The following is an 18993-nucleotide window of genomic DNA, read 5'->3' on the forward strand; positions in this document are numbered from 1 at the left end:
TCCCGCACGGAGCACCCCTGGCGGCCCCAGGTATGCCCGCAGCCCATCCTGCCGCTGCTGTAACATTGACCTGACACGTGTGTGCGTTCGGCTGCCGTTGGCAGCTTGCCATTTTTCTCCCTTGGAAGAGGGGGATGGAAGAAAAAAGGAAATCGTTCCAGGCTGGCCGGTGATTTGGCCGCGCCGCGCGGGGATCACTGAGCAGAGGGGAAGTGCCGCAGTCCGGCCCCCCCCCGACCCGGGCACGCCCCGCCCGCGGCCCTGGAGGGCGGGGCAGCCTCACAGGCCACGCCCTCTTCTCTAGCTCAACCAATCGCATCAATGCATGGGCGCGGCCCTTGGTCCCCATAGCCAATCAGCGCCGCGGGTGACACAAAGTGCTGCTCTTTGCACGCGCTTTAAAGGCCGGGAAAAACTGGCAGCGCCGGAGCCCAGTCAGAGCGGAGAGGGGCGTGGCCAGCTCGGCCTTCTGCCCAATGGAAGGCCGGGGCGGAGGTGCAGGCCAGGCAGGGGGGAGAGTGGCAGCAGCCTCACCCAGTAAGAGAGCGAGACTCGCCGCGTCCTCCGGCAGCGCGGGCCAATGGGCGCGGGCGGTGGGCGGGGCAGGGGTGTCCGTGCCCAGGCTCTGGACTGGGAGCAGGGCAGGAGCCGGGCCGGGCCGGCAGCGTGTGCAGCGCTGCACGAAAATGCACTCGGATGCCGCCGCTGTCAGTGAGTAGCGCCACGGCCGGGCCCGGGCCCGGGCCCGCCGCTCGCCCCGCTGTCCGACCGAAAGAACCGCCCGGCTGGGGGCGGCTTCTCTTGCCCCTGAGTCGTGAGGCTTGGCCGAGCGCGCCACCGGGACTCCCGATGCCGGGAAAGGGTTCAGGCCCGCGGGTGCGGGACCGCCGCGGAGCGGGGCGGTGTGTGCGTGCCTGGCGGCGGGGCCTCCGCGGGTCAGAGGGAGCCCCGCGGCTCTCAGCGCGCTCCCCCGGGGGGCGGGGGTGGGAGCGGGCGGGGGCAGCAGCACCGGAGAGGGCCGGGGGCGCTCGGAGGGTGTGACGCAGTTTGCCCATCCCAGCTGGTGAGCGGGTGAGGCTGCGGCCGGCCCTCGTGGCCGGCTGTGAGAGAGCCGGGATTGCCGAGGGGAGCGCGGGCCGCGGAGCTGCGTGTGTAAGGGAAGACGGACGGGGGTGAATTCAGCGGGTTCCGCCGGGCTGGTGCGGGAGAACCGTGCTGCTTGTGCGGGGGACTCGAGCCGCGGCGCATGGTGGGAGGTGAAGTCCCTACGGCGGCGGCCCCACGCAACGGGGGCGGCGGGAGGCGGCCTGGCGGACTACAACTCCCAGCGGGCCCTGCGGCGGCGCGGCGCGCTGCCCCCGCCCCGCGGACCCCCGGCCGGCCGGGCCGTCCCCGCCCGCCCTGGGCAGCCCGGGGGCATCGCGCCGCCCGTTCTGGAGGAGCGGGGCGAGGGCTTTGTCTTCGCAGTCGAGTTTCTGGCTGCGCGTTCCGAGCAGCAGGGACCGCCTGCTGTAGGCGGGGTGCGCGGTGCAGGGGGTCACGCAGCGGCGTGGCCGTGGGGTGGCCGGGGTTCAGGGACAGGCACCGTCCGCTGCAGAGACCTGGCGGTCGTCCCGAGCACACCGCTGTCCTGCTCAGCGGTGTCCCTCTGAAATCTCCCGGGAACGTGTTCTCACTGCGAGAGGATTTGCAGCTCTGAGATGCTTTATTACTGTAGAACTTGCTTGTGGGAAATATAATGAAAATTGGAGTTTTGGTCGTGCGTTAGGCAATGATGGTCCGACTTTTGGACGAAGTCCTGAAAGCAGTGCGGGAAAGAAATGCTGCATAATGCCTGGATTTTCTTGAATCCTCCTGTGTCTCTCAGAATGAGATCTCGTACAGGGGCAGCCTGGTAAAGGCTCTAAATCATAAGGTTATATAATTTTTTAGTGGTTCTGGTTTATTTTACCTTTGTATTTAGGGGTCATTATGTGTTGGTGGTGAAGGCTGCCATTAAAACAGAAATTATTGCCTCAGAAATAGAAGGATAATTATTCTAGAAAATGCCTTCTGTTCTGTGTCTTTTGTCATATGCCCTGTCAAAAAAAATGCAGGTCCTCATTATATACACGTGTGAGTTGCAGTTACAAATATTCCGGGGCTCCCTCATGTAGGATGATTTGGCGACATAATGATTTTTAATTTTTTTAAAATTTAGCTTGTCTTCAAAAAACAGTAAGAGTAGTCTTCCTCATCCTTCAGCTGTTACTGGCTTTTCATTAACAGTGTGCTGTGGAGTTATCGAATCTTGTGCCTCAATTTTTTTTTTAATTGCATATGTGTTATTTTAAATAGATATTTTTTCCTAATTTAATTTCATTATCTGTAGCTTCATAGTGGTTGGGTTTTTTTCATTGATCTAAATGAGCACTTCTTGAAGCAAGAAGTGTTCATAGCATAGTTTTGCACATACAGGAGCTGGCTTATGGTAGTCTCTTGACTGAAGGTTTATTTTGAGCCACTTTTTTGATCCTTCTTAGTTCTTATGCTGTAAACTCCATTAATATATTTTTGCTCGGTCTGAGTTTTACTTTCTGGATACACACCATTATATAAAGAAATCAGCTTTGCTTTTTTCTATTGAAGATGCTTGCTTAAACGTTTCTTGTAGCTCCTGTAGCTATAATTGGAAAAGCCTTCTCTATATAAGACCATGTAATAGGTTGAATTAGGCAGGTAAAGTTTTGTTTTACTGCTTCTCTTCATTCGGTTGTATCGCGGTGAGCTCTTATTTGTGTAATTGCAGCACTTCATTTAAATTTATTTTTGTCTGAGTACTTTTTGTGCTCTTAGTGAATTATTAATCCCGTGTTTTCTTTAATTCCCCTCCTCCCACACTTTCTTTGCAGTTACTGAAAGCAAAGACTTTGGGCTTTTTCAAAGCATTAGTTCCTAGTTTTGTTTGTGTCTTCAAGCAGAAGAAGGTAACTCGCTTAATTTGTCTGTCTTGGTGCTTGCCAAAAAGCATAGCATTAGGAAGTACAGTACATCCTGTGAAAGCGTTCACCTCTTGTATCCAGCTTAAATATTAGAGCATTTAATAGTGTGGTTATTTCTTCTACAGGAAGTAAGACTACTTAACAGGGGCTTGAAGCAGAACCCTTAGTTTATATGTGCCAGCATTTTTGTTGTACTCTCCAATTAAATTGTTTTATTTACAGTCATGGTCTGATGTTAAACAGAATTTTTACTTTTGGCTCATAAAGAGATGGGAACAACTACCAGTTCATTCAGTGAGAGGCATGTGTATATACATATAAAATTGTGTGTATGTAGATGGCTATATATATTTACATAGGGTTAGAGGTGCAAGGCTTTAGCTCATCCTGGGGAACTGGCTGGTGTGGCACACTTGATGCAGATGTGTCGCTGCCCAGACTGTGGGACTGGGTCTGCTCATTAGCTGCAGATTGCTGCTTCCCTGCTCTGCTGGTAAAGTGGTTTGTAGGAGCACCTTCTAATCCACTCAGTCAAATGTACCTGGGTTAGCTCTTGCCACTTACTTAAGTTGTCTCAACTGACAGGTTGATTTCTTGCCTGAAGTGGGTTAGAGAACGTGGCCATGGCCTGTGCTGCTGGCAGGGCTGTGGGGTCAGTCACTTTTGGCAGGGAGGAAGAAGCAAGCAGCGGGACAGTGATGCCTTTGGCTGGCATAGCTGTTTCTAGGCTGTTGCAGCTCCATCCTGAGCCACATTCCAGATGCGCACAGTGCTGGATACCCTATAGCAGCTGCTTGACAGGGTTGCATTTCTCCTGAATTAGCTAGAGCACAAGATACAAAGTTTGTATTAGCTTTGTGCCCTTTGTAGGGTGCCAGGTGACACCTGGCATGAAGTTAAGAGTAATGCTTGCAAACAGCTCTTGGGTCATGGCAGCCAATGATGCAAAACTAGCTCACTGACACTTGTTTGAATTAATCTGATGGTAGTATAAGTGTTAGACTGGATGAACACTTGCCATCAATGGAAGTAGATGTTTTGCACCAGAAACCCACTTAGTGTTAGTCTTTGCTATATAGCACAAAACACCCAACCAAAATCACCTCCTTCCAAGCAAAGCCAAATCCTGCCATGAGCCAGTTGTGCAGAGGATTTTATCCTGTATGTTAGTATAGGAGAATTAGCCTAGCTCTTATTTGTTCAATTTAAGGTCAATGGAAATGTATTCAAACTAAAGTAGCAGTTACACAAATTTTGCACTGTTTAAATTGCTCTAAAATTCTTAAGTAGCGTTAAACTGCTGTAGATCTTTTTGTAAACAAGCCTTCAGATTAGGATACTGCAAAAACACCTAGGTAGAATAAAGATTTGTTCCTATGGGGGCAAAAAAGAATTATGCTTTTTTCTATCTATGCAGCATGCAGTGATCTTAAAGTATTTTGTTGCAGTCATTCTGAGTGGTGATACCAAATGTTAAGAGTTGAATGTGAATGTTTACTTTTAAAATATTTTAGAGTACGTTTAGTAACTCCTACTGTATTTTTTTGCTTGGATTTGGGTTTTCTGTAGGGTTTTTTATTTACTAGCTTAAGTCAGACTGTGTTTTGCTTCAGAACATTTTAGGCTGTTGTGTTTGCAAAATTTACACAAATTTGCAACTGTGGGTTTTGGCTACTGCTGGTGTCAGCAGTAGCTCTGAGCCCGGTGCAGTTCTGGGTGCAGGCAGGCGGGAGAAACATTCTGCAGTATCCTGTCTTCAGCTTTAATGGCTAGGTCCTGATGCTCCTCGAGATAGCTTGGATCATCCCATCTAATTGCCTGTCCTTGCTTTGCAAGCTGGAATTCACTTCTGTTTTCCTTACTTTCTGAATCATGCCCTTTATTTGACCACACCAAATCAAGGGAGACCCTGCTTTTCAAGCCTGTTCTCTGCCTTCCTTGACCCAAGGCTTGTTGTCTTGTCCCACGATGGACTGGGAGAAAGGATTCTTCTGCACGGTGGCCCTGGTATAGGGTGTCACTGCCTGCAGGGATGCTGGAAATAGATTTTTAATCCTGTCTTTGACAGGAATGCAGAGTCAGCTCCTGTCTGCTGTGTACTGCACTTTGGGACTCTCAGTCTTCAGGTGTGTTGTTAAGATTTTGTGTAAATAAGACTGATGTACATTTTTCTTTTGCCTTCTGTATTTAGTAATGAATACAAAAATTTTGCTTCCTGGACATGAGCGTTGAGGGCTTTCACCAAATGTAGGTTTCAGATCATTAATCAATTCATCATTAATCAATATAAATTGTATTGCTGTTAGGATAATTCCATAAGTAGACTACAGACTATAAAATAGTATATTTTGTAGAAGATTAAATGATTCTTTTTTGAGTAAGTAAAGTTTATTTAAAGCTAACTCAGACAACAGAACTTTGAACTATTGTTGCTAGTACTACTACAAGTTTTTTTTTTTCTATCTCTGTTACTTGAAAGGAAGGAAAACAATTGAATAAAAGCCTAAGCATGCTATTTTAATTTTTAGATATGAGTTTGCCTGATGTGTTTTCTGTTAATTTTTTTTCTGAGAAGTTTACAGCTGTATTTTAGCAGTAATAAGAATTACTACTATGTTATCACTACTGCTATTTCTATATTTAAATTTTAATATTGTATATATGGCATATCAATTTGGGACAACTATTTCAGACCTATTGTTAAAGTGAGATTTTGTATAGATTTTCTATTTGCTTAAAAAAAAATAGCAGCTTTTAAAAGAAACTTGGAGTCAGCTGATCTTGTTTACTACTATTGTTAATTTCTTACTAGGTTTTTAATAGATTTTACTGCACCTTGTAGCTGTGTTTTGTCCAAGCTTTAAATTTCCACAGCAGGTACTTTTTTTTTCCCCCCTTGGTTTTCAGATGTTCATTTCAATAGTTTGGCAACACATTGCTCCTTCTGATTAAAAAATAGAAAAAATTGGGATTTGATCTCTAAAGTTTTTTCATTTCAGATAGGAAAGTAGAGTATTTGAGTCTAGTTTACCTGTATACTTTGCTTATACTTAAGATACATTGAGTTTTTTGTTTTTCTGTATTGTATTTCATGTATGCATTAATGAGAGGGTGTAGAATGTTTTTTCTCTAGTTTGTTATGGAAGCAAGGTAGCTCTTGTTTCTTTTACCTCTCTGTAATTCTCAGGTCCATAGTTTAAACCTTAACCTACAATATTCTGAAAATTATTTTTAAACTATTTTCTTTTTAATTTTAAATAATATATAATTGACTAACCCAGCCTTTAACCCTTAACATTGTGTTAATCACACACTGCCGACAATGTTTAAATTCCATTAACCTAGGTTGTCTCTGTCATTCTTTTCTGCGTTCTGGATTTGCAATTATTTTACTCAGATTTTTTTTTTAGCCATTGCATTCTGAATTACTGCAAAGTATTTAATGCCATCTGGAATTTTCATTGCTTCAGACCTCACTGAAGATCAGCTACCTTTTGCATGAAAACTAATTTAATCAACAGAATACATATGCTTGTTTGACATATACCCCTTAAAGTCGTAGCAAACTTTCCACATATCATCTTTCACTATTTACAAAGCAAGCAGATTTCCTTCTTCTGATTGGAGGTCAATGAACTGTGTGTTCTGTCAGAATCTTAGAATGGCTGGAATTGGAAGGGACCTGAAAGATAATCTCGTTCCAGTGCCCCTGCCATGGGCACCAGTACCTTCTACCAGGACCAGGTTTCTCAGAGCCCCATCCAGCCTCACACTTCAGGCTTGGGGCCTCCACAGCTTCTTTGGACAGCCTGTGCTAATGTCTCACCACCCTCACAGTAAAGAATTTCTTACTAATATCTGATCTAAACCCACTGTCAATTTGCAGACATTCCTCCTTGTCCTGTCACTATGTGCTCTTCTGGAAAGTCCCTCTCCAGCTTTCCTGAAAGTCCCCTTAAAGTACTGTAAGTGCACTAAAAGTGCTGTGAGATCTCCCTGGAGTCTTCTGTTCTCCCCACTGAACAAGCCTAGCTCTCAGCCTTTCTTCATGGTTAGCTGTTCCTCCAGTTGTCCTTTGTGACCTTCCTCCAACATGTCCATGTCTTCCCTGTGCTGAGGACCCCAGAGCTGGATGCAGTTTCTGTAGGAAAAAAAAAATAATTCAGACCAATTAATGTGCTTTGAAACTCTTGTCTTTAGGTGAAAAATAGCTTCAGACATGGTGGCATTATTTGTGTCAGGCTCATCCAAGCAGCTGTGGAGCTTCCTGTGATGTGTTGCTCCTCTCGAGGTGGCACTGGCAGGGACAGGTGGATTAGTCAAACACATTGCTGCTGTTGTCCTCCCACTTCAGAAGACCTTTCCTGTTTCTTCCTCTAACTTAGCTTGTGTTGCAGCTCCTTGGTGATCTGATTCAGAGCACTGGGATGGCAGGGTTTGTTTGTTTATTCTGTGGGTTAGATTCCAAGTGTAGTGGGCTGACCAAGAAGGGGATCAGCAGGCACAACTTTGGAGGCTGGATAAGCATATGGGGAAAGTTTGGGAAGTGGAGGGGAGAGAGTGTGTCCCTGAAGAATACATTTGCAACCAGCTGTCCAATTGCTTGCCATCTTGACCACTGTTGATCGATGCTATTTTTGCTAATTTCTCAGATAGTGTTGTTCGAGCATGGGAACTATTATTTTTTGGATTTTGTTTCTTAGAAAAACCCAAAACCCAATCTTTCTCACAATAGCCTTTTTCACAGTGGCATAGGATACTTTGTGTATCATTCTTGAAATATAGATAAAGCAAACACTGACTCACTGACCAATTCACAGAATAACCTGAACTGTAATTTAACTTCCCTAACTTAACGGGTGCTCCTTGTGTTTGCTTTTATAACTGTAAAAGAAACTTGTTTTAGCTAATATCCCTACACTGTGCAAGCTTTCCCCGTGAGAGAAAAAAAACTTTGTACTCCGGTCCTCCATATTCAAATGGTGGATGGTGTGATATCTCTTGTATTAGAACTGGAAAATATGTTGGTATAACCCTGCTAAGTCCATCATAGTTATGGATCCTATTTCTGAAGCAGCAGCTTAAAATTGTACAGATATTTCCAGCGGACATGTAAAACATACTGGCATGAACTGTGTGTTTTAAAGTGCCTAGGAATGTTTTGTTTCAAAGGTGATACCTATATATATAATCCTAATGTTAGAGCACTTTTTCAACCATTTTAAGAGTGCTATCTGAAGTTAATATTGGATAAGAATAAATAAATATTTGCTTAGTGTTCTCAGCTTCTTACCCCCAGATATAACTGGTTTCTCTAACCACTCATGTTCTTTGTCGATTTTAGGCTAAGCAGCAAGGGAAACTGTAAAATTCATATTCCAGAAAGTTTAATCTGATCTGCCTGTTAACAAATAAAGTCTTATCTTTTCATCCTGCCTTCCTCAGAACGGCTTTAATGTTCCCTGTTGTCCTTGTCCCTGTTTGCCCCCCTCTCCTTCTGTTTTTTTTTTCTCATTGCTTTATATTGAATTGAGGATTGACCAAGATTATCAGGATTATTTTTTTCTTGCAGAATGGTTCTGCTTAGTATTGTTTGACTAGCAAAAATGGAACTTTATTGAGCTCTTAATGCAGGAAAAACTCTAGCACCCTGTTCAAGGTTCAAGAGTTTCCTATTGTAGCTTGGTAAGAAGATCTAGATTGTCTTTGACTTTGTATATATAAGGTTAGCTGAAGTTGGAAATTCCGTCTCTGCTGCTTCTGACTTAGAGCAATTTTATTGCTGTGGTGGACTGGGGACAACACGTTAAGAAATAGGTAGCAATTAATTAGATGATACTCTGGCTAACATAATAAATGACATGTATAATTTCTAAAAGTATCTTTTTATTTTTTTTTAATTCCCTGTGATAAGAGAATTCCACAGGGATGTGTGTAACAAGTATACTTGGAGCAGGCAGTTTTTCAGTTCCACTTGTTAACTCATAGCAGTGTGCTTCACTGGCTTGGCAGTCGGATGTTTAATGATGACCCTTGTTTATCTGGGTCATCTTAAGTGTATCTTGAGAGCATTCCTTTGAAATACTCTGGATGGAAATAAGGGAATTATTTTTTTGACCTTGCATCTTGCATCAGCTGCTGGGCAAAGCCAAATTAAATGTCTCCTGTTAGAAATGCTTTAGTGCGTTAGCTGGGTAGTGACGCTAGGAACATGCAGAAGCTTTTCACATACAGAAGAAGTTTGCTTGGAGTACTTTGCTTATCATACAGTACATTTCTCTAGAGTGTTTTGGCACATGAGTTCTAGTGGGGTAGCTAATTTATTTTTAGTTTAAATGGAGATACTCTGTAGTAGTTGGCTGTCTTTAAGCCCTCTCAGCTGGTTTGTGTTCAGTTTCTTAGATTCTTTTTGGTTTGCCTGCTGTCTAGCTGGATCTCAGTTGTTTTTTTGTGAATTAGTTACTTTCCAGTTTTGTTCTTGCCACATTCCTAGCAAAAATAGGGAATTCAAAAGAATAGAGAAAAATTAGTTTCTCGCTCTTTAGCAACTGAAGCAAACTCAAGTGTTTTCTATTTGGAGCGTGGAAGCAAAATTACCATCTATGCTATGGCTTCTTCCAAGAAGTGTCAGAATATTTCATTATCAGTTTTTTTTGTCTCTTGTCTTAACAACTGCTGTATTGTAACCTTTGGTTTGTTATTTAAAAGCCATGTTTCAACTGTGCAAGTGTACTCTAGTCACTTATTTTTGCAAGGAAATTAGCATAAAGGCAAGTACATGTGTGTTAATAAAATCAGATTTTTTTTAAGAACTAGGATTTTTATTAATGATTTTAGAATGTTACATGGTACTTAACTTGGTTTTGGAATAGATGAAACAGAAGGACTGGGTAGCATGGAAGTTAAAATGATTCCCAATATCAGGGAAAAAAGAGTTGTAATTTTTTTTTTAAATTCAGCTATAGTTAGCTATACTTCTGTTCTGCTGAGAATCATCCATGTCTTAAGAAATATACATGTGATATCTTTTTGCAGATTTCAATTGTTCTACTCAAGTGTTGAAAATGTCAGTGCTGAAAAAGTTGAGATTACTTTTAGTTTAAAGTTCTGTGATGATTTTATTAAATAGCCAGAATGTGGGAAGATCATGACTGCTGCATTTGGAAATCAGAAATTTAAAACCCTTTTTTCTTCTCCCCTCTAGATTTTCAACTGAATTCTCATCTATCAACACTGGCAAATATTCACAAGATTTACCACACCCTCAATAGGCTGGTAATGACTTGCCATTTTCTCTTAGCAGAATAGCTAAGGCTTTGGTCCAGAATATTTCATGATTGAAATCATTAAGTGATTACACTTCTAAAAATTATAACTGCTTTGTTGTATGAAAGGCTATTGGGTTTGAATTGGTGAAGAGATAAGCAGTATTAGTAAAAGGTGAAAGATTATACTCCAGAGGTCAGAGTGGAGTTTGAACTTTGAACATTGGATTTAGATGTTGCCTCATACAAGAAGCTTTCTTGGATACATTAAGTGATGGTAATCATCATAGTTACCCAGTTTCTTGCAGTTCTTCTGGAAAACATATTGAATGAGCAAGCTGTCCTTTTACACCCATGCAAAAAGTGAAACAAGGTTTTTGTGAAGACTCTTCCTGCTTATGTGCTGTGCATTTACATTTGTTTTGTTGCAACTATAGCTGGAAGTGGTGATATGGCTTCTGTGTGTACACTGTAAATTTAGTGGAAAAGACCCTGCCTGAAGAAGGGGATAAATTCATTTCCAATGTTTCAGATGGTTTTTAATCAGTTTTCTTTAAAACACATATGTATGTTTATCCTTAAGCAAAGCCATTTCTGTGCTAAGGGGTAAATTCAGTCTTTCTAATGCTGCATTTATTGGAGGAATTATTAAGTAAAATAATGCCAATTTCCCACCTGATGGGTAAGTATTTCCACTCTTGAAATAATTTGATATGTTTTTGATTGGAAAAAACCTCAAAAATATTTATCAAATTCAATTTACTTGAACTTGGTAGATAAATGTGCAAGTGTAACTTTTTAGGTAAATATGGGCTGAAAACACAAAGTCTACAATCTTAGGTAGATGATCCTTAAGTAATTAGGATGAATATTACTATCAAGTAAAAGTTAAAAATAGTACAGGGGAATGAAGATCACTGTCTTGTTTAACTGTGTCCTTCCTTTTTCTTGCAGAATCTGACAGAGGACGTTGGTCAAGACGATCACCAGACAGGTATTTAATAGGGATGGAGTAAAAATAGATGGAAACAGTTCAAACACGCTTTATTAAGCAAGTCTCTCTAATATAACTGAAAATGATGTTTTAGAATGCTAAAGGAGTTTTAGGAAACAAGTGTCTGGGTTTCTTAGTTTTTTCAAAATAGGTGTTTGTGCTTTTAATTTATTGAATTATGAAGGACTTGAACAGGTATCAGCAGTATCTGTAATTTTACTGTCTCTTAGTTTAGAAGAATTAATAAAAAATTCCTCTCACTCCTGGGACTCAGCCTGATGGGCCACAGAATATCTGTGTTCTTACAGTGTTTTGAGTCTTGAAAGAGCATTAGTGAGAACAAAGCAGAAGCAAAACCTCTTCTGGCTGTTGTGATACCTGTGACTGAGTTTAAATGCTGTGCCCCAAACAACCAGCATTTTTCTTGACTGGTTCTGATGCAGGTTATTTCTGTTTCTTGTGCAGATTTTCAGTCAGTGTCTGAGTACTATCTATTTTTGAGATCATATCTGTGTTTTGTTCCATGAAGTGTCATCATTTTTTCAGGCCTTCTTCTCAGGTGCCTGATACCAGCTTCCTGTCATTCCTGATTTGTCAGCATTTGAGCTTTGTGACTTGATGTTTTGCAAGGGTTCTTACCTCCTTTTGCACTGCCTTCAAGCCCTGATCACTCACTCAGCAGAACTGTTCTTCAAAACTGACCATGTCAGTCCTACCATCTGACTCAAAGCTTTTTCACTGTCCTGAGGTGATGGCTATATTTGCTGATGTTACCTTGAGCATTTAGCAAACTGGGGAGAGCTGTCAGCTCCTCCTGGAGATTTCTGCCACACACTTAGAAATCTAGCACACTCAGCCTAGAGCAATGAGAAGAGATGCATAGGACTGCATTGCTTGGGATTGGACAGAGCTCACTTAGGGATTATGCACCCTCCTCTGTACAGCAGCAGGTCACTTTGTTTCAAGCTTGAACTCTTCTTACCCTAACCACAAAAGGCTTCTCTGAAATACTTTCCATCAGTGTTGTTAGTGATTTGATACTTGAAATTAACTCATTATGTCAATGAAAAGCCTCTGAAAAAGAGCTTATGACCAATAGTTGAAGACAGAGATTTTAATGTCCATAATTTAGAACTGATGTCCTCTCCCATCTTGTGATGGAGACTTGGTATTTTTTCCTATGTGTCCCAGGTGCTCTAAACTGATATCTAAGCTTCATACTGATCTCCTGTATGAAATGTGTTCTATAATCTTTGTGTACTCTTGATCACCAAGACCTGTTGTGAAGCATTGAGGTAGTCCCCTTCTGTCACTAATGAGTAAGTGTTGATGTACTTGAGGTGTTTGGAATTTGTCTTACCTCTTGCCTAGCACTTGTGTCATAAAGTATAAGAAATTAACCTTGGTGCTCTCATTACCTGTATTGGAAGGTGCTTGAGCACATTACCATCAGTGTCAGTACAAAACTGTTCATCAAAGCCAGTATCCTATTGCCTGCACTCTGTTGTTTGAATTAAGCTGTTTCAAAAGTGTAAATGTGCCTGTTGAATGAGTTGGGACACAAAATCCCAGTAAAGGGTGCAGTTTTTTTGCAATAGCTGTAAAACCTTTCAAACCAGAAACAAATATGAAATGAGAACCACAAGTAAAGGTTGATAATGCCAGGTTGATTCCTCATCTTCAGATATTATTTCCACTATTATGCTTCTGCCCTGTTTTATGTCTCCTTGTAGGAAAAGATGAAGCCCAAATGTTTACATAAGTTCCAGGCATGTTCAGTTTAAATGTGTATTTGATTTTTTACTCAAATGAGGACAAATACACATGCAAGGAGCTATTTTAGCCCTCATGAATGTAGTACAGTGAGGTCTTCTGTTTCTGTTTTGTATGGAACTTGACACTTCTGAAACATCTTACTTGGAGAGACTGGCATAAATCTATAAAGTTACTTTTGAAAAATGTTTGATTTCAATGTGCCTAAACTTGTGGAACTTCTGTTTTCCAGTAAGAAGTTGTCAAGACCTATTAATTTTGTTGCACAATTTATAGAACTGTATAGGTGCTGTAAATTTGAGATTCTGCGTCTAGAACTCATTTGAAAGTCAGATTAAGAACTGTTGCAAAAGGTTTTAGTGTTGCCAAACCCATGTCAAGGTTTTTTATAGTTCTGAGATTATTTTAACCATAAATCTTCTGACCCAGGCCTTATTCTTAAAGATTGCTGTTCGTTTTCTGACATAATTATCTGGATTATTGTCATTAGGTTGTGGACTTTGTTTTTGGGATGACTTAATGTATGCTTATCTAAATTGGATTGGGATTTCTAAAAGCTATTTTAAAAAATCTTAGTTTTAGGTTAATATTTATTAATAATAGTGTTAAATTTTAAATGCGTATCACATTTACTTCAAAGCAGTTTTTGTAAGCTAACAAAAAATGTATTGGATGTCTAAATTACTTAGAAGCAAATTGTATCTTTTCTAAGTATTAGCCAGATTGCCTGTCTGAAACCAGGCCCTAAAACACCAGCGAACTACAGGGAAGTGGCAGTTTCAGAATTCCTTCAGTGATTTGAGAGCTAAGATGAATCTTGTTTCAAAATTCTGATCCCCTACAATGATTGCAGTCTCATGTGCTATAATTCAGTATGCATATCTGTCTGAAAAATAAGATAGACTTCAACTGTCTGATGGGCTTTGCCTTTTCACCTGTAGGTGTAAGAACAGCAGGCATTCAGATTCTGTAAACAATTTCTTTTTCTTTTAGTATGTATATGCATTAACTTGGAAAACTTAGATTGGAAATAATAGTTGTTTTTCTGTTATAACTACAAATCTAGCAGCTTGTTAATAACTTAAAGTCATGATTTGATAATTAAATTGTGACTTCCTTATCCAGATTAAAAAGTCTTTAAAATATGCTTCTTGTTGTCACCTGGCTTGTTTAAAACAGGGAGGTACCCTCTTCAACAAAAAGAAGGCTTCATTGTGGTTCATTAATCTTTGGAGTGAGAGAAATTGCTTTTGTCTCTGCTGGTTTTTTCTTTTGTTAGGTTACAGAAGAAACCCCTCTTGAGTCCAGAGCAATTCTGTAGTGTAGCATTCAAGACAGAGAAGATGATTTTTCCTTTTGCAACAGCATTGGAAGTTGTTTAATGTTTTGATGAGTATCTTTGCTTTCTCATCTTGTGTCTGAAAACTGATGATTGTAGCTATGCTTGTGGTCGTTTTGTTGCATTATTAAGTGATCAGCTGTATCTTCCCAGTTGCTTCAGCATTCACAGTTTCTAATTATTTTTCCTTTGAAGCATCCTTCTACTGAAGCATCAGAAGAGTAGGATTCCTCACGGGCTTTAGCTAGAGAAGGTGAAAGTGCCATGCCTGTAAATAATTTCCGTAGGGACACAGCTTGTAGAGTTCTTCTTTGTTGACTTTTTTTCTTTTTTTTTTTATTCTGGTTTTGTTGCTATTCTAGGGCTGTCCCTCTCTTGTAGGTTTTATTTTATATATTGTTTTAAATTTCCTAGGATGAATTTTAGCTCTTGAATTGATACTTCCATTTGGAAGCTTTGTCTCCTGCAAATTTGGAAGTATTCAATGGGATGTTTGGCAAACAGCATTTAAACTTGACAGGCTTTTGGCTGGTGGTGGTCTATTCAGCAGCCATTTGGAGGCTCTACCTTGCAAATGCTAGCTTCAAGTGTCAAAAAACCAGTGAGAACTAGGAGGGTTCTGCCAATCTTGAGTTGAGGCCTAGGAGTGAGAAACTTTGAAGATAATCACATCAGCAAAGCTGTACTTGGTAAGTAAAATTCTGTCAAATTTACATGTAGTCAGAGGTAGCTGCATGTTTGTTTGCAGACCTTTGGGAAGAGAAATTAACTGTGCACTGCTAGACCTAAAATTACATTTAGAATTAGAAAGCTCTGTGTAGGAAAGGTTAATATTGCTATTTAGTGAGCTGTATTGTAATTTAAGACATTGCAGGAGTTCAAAGTAAAAAAATCCAATTTAATAACTTTTAGCTTTATATGAAAATTAAAGAATTATTCTGCTGCTGTTACAGAGAAATTATAACTGCCCTTCAAATTTAATACACCAATTTTAGTAACAAAAGAAATACTTTGAAAGTAAAATCCTTACACTGTGTTTTTTAGTAGTTTAGAGATTATTCAAAATCTGAAGTTTAGTGAAGACTTGCTCCAAACCTCAGTTATTAAGATGTTAAGTCTTGGAAAGCATTTACAATATGTCCACCTGGTGTCTGTGTGCTGTCAGCTGTCAGTGTGTGAGGGCAGTGTATGTGTGCATTTAAACCTACCAATTTCTGAGCTGTCTCTTTTCTTCCTTTTTCTGTGCCTTTGAGAGCTGCAACTAGATACATTCAAACCAAAAAGGATACAAGTTTTCATAGGAGTCATTGGAGAAATTGGGTTGTGTAGTGAATTGTGATCAGTTTAAGCCTTTAAAGCAAGTTCACCAATCTTCTTAAAAACATCCTGTCATTTAAGGAGGCAAAGAGTCCAAGCAGGAATTCTTGAGTTAAGTTCTTTGGTTTGTATGGGGTTGCAGGTCTGACAAAATGATTTCTCTGTTCTATAACTGCTTTATTTTACATTTATTTGTTTTTTCTCTTTTGCTCTGCTTCTTTTGTCACAGAGGCTTTGCATATTTCTTTTCACAATCAACTGACCAGTAAACTGCACAAATTTGTGGGGAGTGAGGGGGATGTGTATTTTTTTCTTGCATTTTACCAGCATCCAATGCCTGTGTCCATCACAAATGGATTTTTACTTTTTTAAAAGAAAGGCACTTAAAAGCAATCTATTTGCTCTCGAAGGAATGAGATAGCTACAGGTTATACTTAAGTAAATTCATATTTACCAAAAAGAGGTGTTCACTATCACATTTTCATTTATTAAGTTCATTGTGTGTCTTAAGTCTGTTGGCTCTTTCTAGCCATCTGTTTAGTTCTGCTGTCATCCTAGGTGGTTTTAGTCTGTGTAGGCTTTCAAAAACTACTTACTGGCAGAGTCTTCAGAAATTTGATATGAAAGATAAAGTATTGCAGATTCAATAACTTATGAGAGTAGTGTTTTTCAGTATCATTAATGTGGAGGCATAATTTGATGGAACAAATGACATTCAGCAGGTCAGGTTCCTTAGTTTGTTTAGTTTGTAAAATGCCTTGGATGTACTTTGAGTTTTTTATGGTCTCTGGCTTACCTGTTTCAAATATACCTGATATTGTTGAGGAGAAAATAATTACTATTGTCACTAGTTTCCTTTTGTAATGTGTTCTGGACAGTGCTTCTAGAAATATATTCTTCTGACACAGCCATTACGATTTTTTTTGTGGTAATAGTTTATGGAGCATAATACTTGCAAGTTTTTTGATTATTAGTTGAATTGTAATTTGAATTTACAATGCTGTTAATTCTCTTTCAAAAAGACAGTGTATGGCCGTACTCTCCTAGACAATAATGAGGAGGGAGTTTTAGGGTTCAAAAAAGAATATATATAGGAAGAATTTTTTTAATTGGAGAGTATTTCTTGAACTAGAGAGATTAATTTTCTTCTTAATAGATAGAAGTGAATATAAAGGTAAGACCAAAGAAGGCATACTTAGTGCAAAAGCTTTATTAGTTGAAACCAGATTAGTTCATCTTGGTGTAAGAATTGGGTTGAACATATTATGTAATACTAGAGAAATATGAACATAATACTAGAGAAATATGTACTTTCTTATGGGTTAGAATTTTCATGCATGTTTAAATAATGTACATGTAGCAAAGCCTGTGAGGCTCTAAGGTTCCTTACATGTGTTTCTCCTATAACAGGAGAGAGCCTTTCAAAGATTCGAAGAATAGGTAAGCAAAAGATTGCTGTCAGTGTTTGGTGGGAATTGGGCCTCTGATTTCAGTCTGTTCCCTTGGTGTCACAAAGCAGTCAAAGTTTTATTGCTTGCTTCTGTGCTGTGATGTTGTAAGATAAAAGATTTTGTGGGCATCTTAACTGAGCGTAGCTAAACTTGGATGCTGTTGTAGCAAAGAGAAGATAGCTTAGGAATGCTGGAGTTCTTCATGTTTTCTTGCAAATTTCTTTGGCATCTCTTTGTGTCTGGATTGTTATACCTCACTTCTCTCTTCCTTTTCTTTTCAAATTCTCCGTGTAACACTTAGAGGTGTGATAGCTCTTGGAGCTGCTGTTACACACACCTTTCTCAGGTGTCACTGTGGTCTTCAGCACATGAAAGTAGGACAAAAGTGTGCCTGGAGTGTTAGCCTACTCTTTCATGAGGCAGCAAAAGCAATAAATGACTTGGTGTGGTCAAAAGGGATGGTCCTGTGCTCTTTCTTGTACTAATGTACAGAAAGTTGTTATTCTTTTTTCCTTGGTTAATTATCTACAGGTTTGGCGAGCTGAATTGGCACACAGAAGAGTTACCAGAGACAGGAGTATGTAGCTGAGAGAAGGGGATGGAAAGACTGCCACCTGATTGGCATCAGTGTCAAGAATTGGCTATTTCCTGTTTGGGGACCTTCATTTTTTGAGAACTGTTCAGTGTAAATAATTCAGCCAGCCACTTGTTTCTTTCCCTGGTGGCTGCTGACTGTCTCTACCTGTCCCTGCAAAACAAAACAAAAAACCTCACAAAAAACCTGAAAAAAACCCTCTCACCAATGAACAAACAAAACCTTTCCTACCTCTTGCTCTCTGTATCACAAAAACCTTGAGGCTTGAAAATAAAGTTCTGTTTTCTAGAGGTAGGTGTTCAGTCATATCTGTATTTCAAAAAGCAATGATCAGCTCTTAGAACTTTTGATTTGAATAAAAGACTAAAAATAAGGATGACTTTTTGGGGACCTAAATACCTCTTTAGGATAGTGTCAGTTCTTGACTGCTGTTAGACTGAAGTAATGCCAGTGCTACTGTACATTTTGCTGTAGTACTTTTGACCTTAATGGAAATCTGGTCATAGGAAACCGTGTAAAGCTGAGATGGATTTTGCTATTGAAAGGAGACTGTTTCTTTTTTAATTTTTAAATCCCCTAACTTCCTTCCCTTTCCTTTGTAATATGCCTATTAGTGGACACAGTTTAACTGGTCTGCAACAGTTTCATTTCTTTGTGCTGGTGTTTTTAATTCCCTCTGTAGGAAGTCTTCGGTCTTGCAGTTCATCAGACTGCTTTAGTAAAGTGATGCCTCCAAGGAAAAAGAGGAGACCTGCAGCAGGAGATGATTTATCTGCTAAGAAAAGTAGACATGATGGGTATGTCATCTTACCATGAGCTAAGACTTATGGAATATCTAAAGTTGAAGAGCTGATGTATCATGTGTTTAAATACTAATGGAAATAATATTGAAATTTACTTGGTTTCTCAGTGTGGAACCATAGCTGGTGATTGAACTGTGGGATATTGATAAGTATATGTAGCTTCAGTTTGCATCTCACCTTTCTCTAGACATACAAGAAGCATGTAGGAAACTTTTCCTTGCTCTAGTTGCCAGCTATGAAGATATGTACTTGTTTGTTCAAAACCAACTTCTAAGAGATACAGTACTATTTTCTCATATACATGCATAAGGTCTGGATTGGCTGTTATCAATCTCTAGCCTGTCAAAAAAGGGAATGTAGTTATAGTCCACTCAGCTCTTAAAATCCTGCTAGTCTCTCCTGTTATGTTGTGATTTAGCACTGAACATAGAAGGGAAATTGCCCAAGTAAGGTGACAGCCAGTGGCTCAACAGTT

The 18993-nt window shown here is 40.1% G+C and overlaps 1 protein-coding gene across 7 annotated transcripts in view; it reads left to right on the plus strand.

Moving 5' to 3' along the window:
* Window positions 1-618: 618 nt before the first annotated feature.
* Window positions 619-18993, plus strand: part of DCUN1D4 (defective in cullin neddylation 1 domain containing 4) — a 38157-nt gene continuing 19782 nt past the window's right edge. The window contains exons 1-5 of one of the 7 annotated variants that reach the window (XM_059470107.1): window positions 623-711; window positions 10186-10256; window positions 11201-11240; window positions 17080-17109; window positions 18398-18512. In XM_059470107.1, coding sequence (XP_059326090.1) covers window positions 687-711; window positions 10186-10256; window positions 11201-11240; window positions 17080-17109; window positions 18398-18512 — 281 coding nt within the window. In that variant the 5' untranslated portion in view covers window positions 623-686. Of the gene's footprint in view, window positions 712-2905; window positions 2967-10185; window positions 10257-11200; window positions 11241-17079; window positions 17110-17694; window positions 18007-18397; window positions 18513-18993 lie in introns of those variants that run through there. The other 6 variants (XM_059470109.1, XM_059470108.1, XM_059470110.1 and 3 more) reach the window with 6 other exon arrangements.

This window comes from Ammospiza nelsoni, chromosome 4 (genome assembly GCF_027579445.1).
Source record: "Ammospiza nelsoni isolate bAmmNel1 chromosome 4, bAmmNel1.pri, whole genome shotgun sequence".
In the NCBI taxonomy this organism is placed as follows: domain Eukaryota; kingdom Metazoa; phylum Chordata; class Aves; order Passeriformes; family Passerellidae; genus Ammospiza; species Ammospiza nelsoni.